The 6,053-nt window shown below is 36.4% G+C and overlaps 1 protein-coding gene across 1 annotated transcript in view; it reads left to right on the top strand.

Moving 5' to 3' along the window:
- The window catches only part of LOC106880767 (sarcoplasmic/endoplasmic reticulum calcium ATPase 1), a 119,941-nt gene that overhangs the window by 23,050 nt on the left and 90,838 nt on the right, over window positions 1-6,053 (top strand). Inside the window, exon 2 of the mRNA XM_052976842.1 lies at window positions 5,223-5,240. Coding sequence (XP_052832802.1) covers window positions 5,223-5,240 — 18 coding nt within the window. The remainder of the gene's footprint in view (window positions 1-5,222; window positions 5,241-6,053) is intronic.

Genomic DNA, 6,053 nt, shown 5'->3' with positions numbered 1-6,053 from the left:
CCCCAACAATATGTACGCAGCAAGACAAAAGAAAAAAAGGAAAAGTTAGTCTAAATGAGGAAAAACATTAGATAATGAAATCCTTGATGTACAAGACAAAAAAAAAATGGACTGGCTGATCATGGAGTAACTGAACTAAAACACCTTTCATCACAGGTCTGTTGGATTGATTGACTAGGGTTAAAACAATCACTTTCATAGAATGTACACACACCTCCCCTTACACTTTATATTCATTCGTGCACATATCACACGTTTTGTCTCTTCAAAGGGAAGTTCCAATAAAAGTAGTTTCCAATTTGGGCTCAAGGCCAGCAATTTTGAGAAGTGACTCAGTCAGTGCCATTAACACCAGTATTTGACTGGTGCCTTATTTTATTGACCCCCTCCAAAAGGATGAAAATATAATAGTTTCAAATTTAAACACATGACCAAGATCAATTATTTGGCCCCCGATATTTGACTGGTACTCTTTTATCAGCCTAAGAGGGAGGAAAGGTAAAGTTTGATCCCTGTAGGATTTGAACTCAGAATGTAAGGAAGTGGAGCAAATACTGCAAGGCATTTTGTCCGGCACTCTAGTAATTCTACCAAAGAAAGCCATAACAATTACAATCTGTGAGTTTGCAACTTTACTTACCAATGTGGTAGTAATTTAGTTTGAACTAAATTAATAGTACTAATAACATAAATGTACACACCTACCTCTCTCTCTTACACACACACACACACACACACACACATACACAGCAACCAAGGTAATAACCTGAAAATTGATGTTAGCTCTCTCTTTCTCTTATATATATAGATATAGATATAGATATATATACATATATATAAAATGAATGACTAATGATTTTATTTTTAACTAATAAACAGTAATTAGACATAATCTGCTGGGTTTTTGTCCTAATTAGAGCAGTGTGTATGTACTATATTGCCATGGCAATCTAGTGCCATTCATTATCGTAGTAATGATGTTTTGACTTCAATTCTCTCGCTCCTAATGAATGGCAGCACATATTTAGCATGGGAGAGGTAGTATGAGATCCTACAACAGTCATACCTTTCCCCTGGATGATACTTGATAATGTTTTAACTTTGGCTCAAGGCCACACGCATATATATATATATATGTATATATATATATACACATACACACACTTCTGGTTTTATGGGAAATAAGATTGTAATGTCATAATTTTTTTCTTTTGTTTAGGATTTGAAACTAAATTACATTATTCAGCTTATTAGGTTTATTTCCTGTCCTGCAGAGATCCCCCAGTCAGCAGTTCTGATCAAGTAGATTGATTCTCAAATGCATTCAAGCCATGACCATCCTATTTCTTGTTTTTAAACCGAAGAGACTTACTACATCGTATATTGTTCAATGTATAAAATGGTAGGGTGTGATTTGAGGGCAATTTGGCTGCTATTTGTTGCAGGTTGAGTGATCACAAAGAGGCCATTTTATCTTGGCAATAGTTGCTGTTGTTACACCATAGCAGAAAAAATATTTGTTAAATTAGGGGTTTTTTGGGGTTTTTTTGTAAGGGGAGAGTTGTAGTCAAATTGGGATCTTTGAACCTTGGGAAGGGCAACATTAATCTTGAAGGATTTCAATTGAAACTAGGGATCAATGTGAATGCTGTATAATGTATGCAGTCCTATAGTTGTCATTGAAGATGTATCCCATTTCAGCCCTTGGACTGTGGCCATGCTGGGACATGGGTATGTAAAGAACGAGTGAATAAATGGCAGTTATGCTTTTGTCAAGGGCAATTAGGGAGGTAATCATTTTGAATTGTTCATCCCCAGAAAATTGGACCTAGAATTTCTATTCACCAATGGCCTAGCATTACTGCAAATGTCATATGGTCCATTTGTCCTCGTTGGGGTGTATAGCTAATTAAATGAACTCATTATCACATATTCCATTTATATAAAGGGTAGGGTTACAGTGTGTTGAATGAACCCCCTAATATCACAGCACGCCCCCTTCTTGAGAAAAATAACAGGCAACCAAGAAATTGGTGATATAAATTTCCATCAACACTGAGCACCCTATTATTGAACTGAATGGTTTCTTCATTGTATGTATGTCACCTGTTGAGACCCCATTTATTTGTTTTTCTATTACTTACACTGTACCTTGTAAGCTCATTGTTGAGCCATAGGTAAACCTTATCCTAATGAAACAAACCCCCTGTGACCATCTTGTAATGTTTATGGTTGGATTTGACTGGCTGTTTTGAGCAAGTCTAGGGACCATATATACAGAAGGTGTGTTATAAATGAACCAGGATTTGATCTGTCAGTTCTATGAAAATGAAATGTCTTATGACTGATGTTTGTCATGCAAAGATGGTCGATATGAGTAGACCAAAACATATGACCGGTACTTATATTGACGAAGTTGACAGGGATGAAGCTAGAGAATTGCAAGCATCTCACAACATTCCTGGTGCCAGATGCCCAACATTGGTTTTCATCTCACCCTAGTCTGTAGCCTTGTCAAAGAGATGAGTTGTGGGGTAACTGCACCTGACGAATAGCAACATTTTCTCACTGTCCATCAATCTTTGCAGACTCGGTTCATGCCTGCACACTATCAGCTGCAACATACCAACACCCGCTGTGCAGAGTGTCACCAGCAGAGACATCTTCTGGTTAGTTGAATGTGAACCTTCTACAAGAAGCCAAAGAACTGATGCTTCAGCTTAATTATCAGAAAACCGGAGCAACGTCGGGTAGCAATAATGACTGCAATGTTTGCGCTTGCCACCTCAGCTGGCCATTTAGGGTTAGCTTCCTCTCAGCCTGTCTCTGGGTGAGGCTGACCACCGTAGTCTGTTGCCAGTTGCAATAGATATCTGCCAAGAGAGGAGCAAACAAGTTTGGAATGTGTCTGTAAATCTCATGGAGTAGAACATCCCAACCAGGCAATTTATCCCTTGCATAACCACTTGCTCACTGCTGACAATTCTTCAGCAGCTGTTATTGGCTTTTCACAACATTCCACCTTTTCTGCCAAGAGTCTCTCTAGTCTTTTGAGGTAAGCACTGAAGTCCACAATCTCTGGGCTACCATTACCTACAGACAGTTCGTCAAAGTGGCTGCTGTAAAAACCTCACACCTATCTGGAGTTGGTATACACAATTGAGCCAGTATGAAATTTAAAGTAGCCATCTATGTATCATACTCAATGTATAAACACTGTATACACATCAGTTATTACAGCATTTGTTCTGGGATAACCCCTGTTATGGAAATCATGCATTTAAAACAATATTAGAGGGAGACAAGAATTTGTCTCAGACTCACGCCAAGTGTACACCATTGAAAAGGCACCAAAAGACGAGTAACTGATGCTTCCACTAATCACTGCTGGGATGAATTTTCATTCCCTTCTGATATTCATTTGTAACAGATGTTATCTCAAAACAAATACCTCAGTAACAGGCCCATCAACATTGTGTATGCATTAGGTATAATACTTAGATTGGCTATTGGAATTGGTTAGTTTGTATCTTGTCATGGTCCATCAAAGATGTAATTGTAGATGTGTTACTACATCACATCTCTACTTTTGAGCCCATCAAATGATTTTTTTTTTTTTTTTTGCACACTTCTGTTTAAGCACATGGGTTTCAATTTCTGACAATGATGGTGTCATAGGTCAAGTGCCACTTTCATTGCCATTTTTACTGCTAATACAATGGTGGTGATATATTTTTGTAACCACTTTTAATCTGATAATTGGTCTTATCTTTAATTTGTTTTTCATTGCTAATTCATACTCAGAACTTAAATGAATGAAACTGACATTGAATATTTGCAGTAATGTGTGGGGGGGGACGGGACGCAGGCATGATTGTTTGGTCAAGTTCATTTCTCAATTATGTAGTTTTGAGGTCAGTATTTGGTAGATGAAAACTTAAAGAAGCTTGTGTGTGTGGAGTTCTTTTTAACTGCATGGATACTGTTGGCCAGTGCCTTCCAATGCAGGCCACAGGTTGCCAGTGTCTTGTGAATAAAATTTGGTAGATGGTTACTGGAAGAAGCCCGTCGTGTGTGTGTGTCTCTGTTTGTGTATGTCTCTCTTCATCTGCCTTGGCATTTACATGCTAATTGTAAACAAGTGTCATTTATTTTATAATCCATCCACAAAAGCATGTCCAACTATTTAGCTGTTCACTGAAGGACAAAGGGAAATATTACCTTACATGCAGGTGAAGGTTGGCAATAGGAAGAGCATCCAGTCCTAAAAACAAAACTATTTCAGCAACAATTGTTAATGTTTGGAAAAACAAACCTAACAAAGTTGCATTCCCAATTACAGTAATCTCCCACCATATTGCGGTTTATTATTTAAACCTTTCGTTACTGTTTTTATTTTGAGATGCTCTGTTTTTCTCTCATTTATTTTAAATATAACAAAGAATTTAGAAAAATAACTTAGCTATCATTAAGCTAGTGTTAGGAACATTAATTGTGACTAAAGTTTGGTGGAAGAACTTATGAAAACATGACATTTATACTACAGAGCCAGAGAGCCGGTTTCAGCTGGGTTGGTCATGAAAGGGTTAAGCTTAAGTCATTTCCTCCATGGGGTTGTTTTGCATTTATAATAAAATATATACATGCAAATTATGAAAATAATAAAGAAAAATATACAGTACTTTTTTTATTTCGCAGATTTTCACTTATTGCAGGGGTGAGGTTGTAACATAAAACTCACGATAGTCAAGGGATTACTGTATATGCCTTACCAAACTTTCTCTTTTGTATATCTTATAGAATTTATACACATACGTACACGCACGCATAATAAAAATCTGTGTGTAAGCTGTGTGCATGTGGATGAGTGTACATCATTTATTCTCTTTTGTTAATTGCAATATCTGTTTTGTATGGATACGTTAGTAGTACAATAGAAATGTATACACTGTATTTGATGGTATATAAGACGCACTTCTTTTCCAAACAAAAAGAATGTCTCCAAAAAAATCATGCAGGGTCCTTAATCTGAAGCTGCTTTAAATATCACATTGCTTTAATGCACTAAAAAGACATTTTATCCTGTCTATGCTCTGCAGAAATTGGGTTGCATCTTTTTATGCCATCAAATACGATTTGCTATATGATTTTTATGTCTTATTTTGTTGTCTATTAAAACTGTTTTCTAATACTGGTTTTTTTTTGTTTTTTTCTCTTTCCAGAACTGCCGGCTGAGGAAGGTAGGTGGACTTAGTTTCTTCCTTCAATTCATTCCATCATTCCATCCTTCATGCTGTTTCACTAAACTTCGGCAAATGATCGATTGAGACGGTTTGACAGCTTTCATTTGCAATGTATTTTTCACAGTTGGACAAAGAAAACAAAAACATTTTTTGTTTGCTTTTATTAGTTAAAAGATGGAATTAAGTCTTAATGCCAAGAATAGATCACAAATAAATCAAAAGACCAAACTTTCAGTAATATAACAATGTCATTAATAATAATAGTTCTAATATGGTAATAATAATAATAATTACAAATTTTGGCACAAGGCCAGCAATTTTAAGGGAGTAAGTCTATTGACCCCAGTACTTGACTGGTACTTATTTATTGACCCTCCCTCCAAAGATGAAAGGCAAAGTTGACAAAGAAAAGTTAATAATTCTGCCAGTTTGCCACCTAACTATAATGATAATAATAATAATTCTAATATAATGTAGTGCTGGTTTGATGAAGTGCTGGTCAGCTTGTGACAACATAGGGACTTGGACTTGCTTAGTGTAACAATGGTCTCTTTGCAATATCACATGTAGCACCAGTCTGGTGCAGTAGTAATCAACTTGCCACAGGGCTGGTTTGGTGATGGTCACCTTGCAACACCTCACGCAGGGCTGGTTTGGTGAAGTGACGGTCATCATGCTACATCACATATAGCACTGCCCTTGGTACAATAGTTAACTATTGTTTCTGCTTTTGTGCATCATGTCAACCTGTTACAGGAAAACAAGTTTGTTTTTTTTTTTGTTTTTTTTTTTTTTTTTTTTTTTTTTTTT

The sequence above is a fragment of the Octopus bimaculoides genome, chromosome 25 (assembly GCF_001194135.2).
Source record: "Octopus bimaculoides isolate UCB-OBI-ISO-001 chromosome 25, ASM119413v2, whole genome shotgun sequence".
Lineage (NCBI taxonomy): Eukaryota > Metazoa > Mollusca > Cephalopoda > Octopoda > Octopodidae > Octopus > Octopus bimaculoides.
This window is presented reverse-complemented; position numbering and strand designations above follow the sequence as displayed.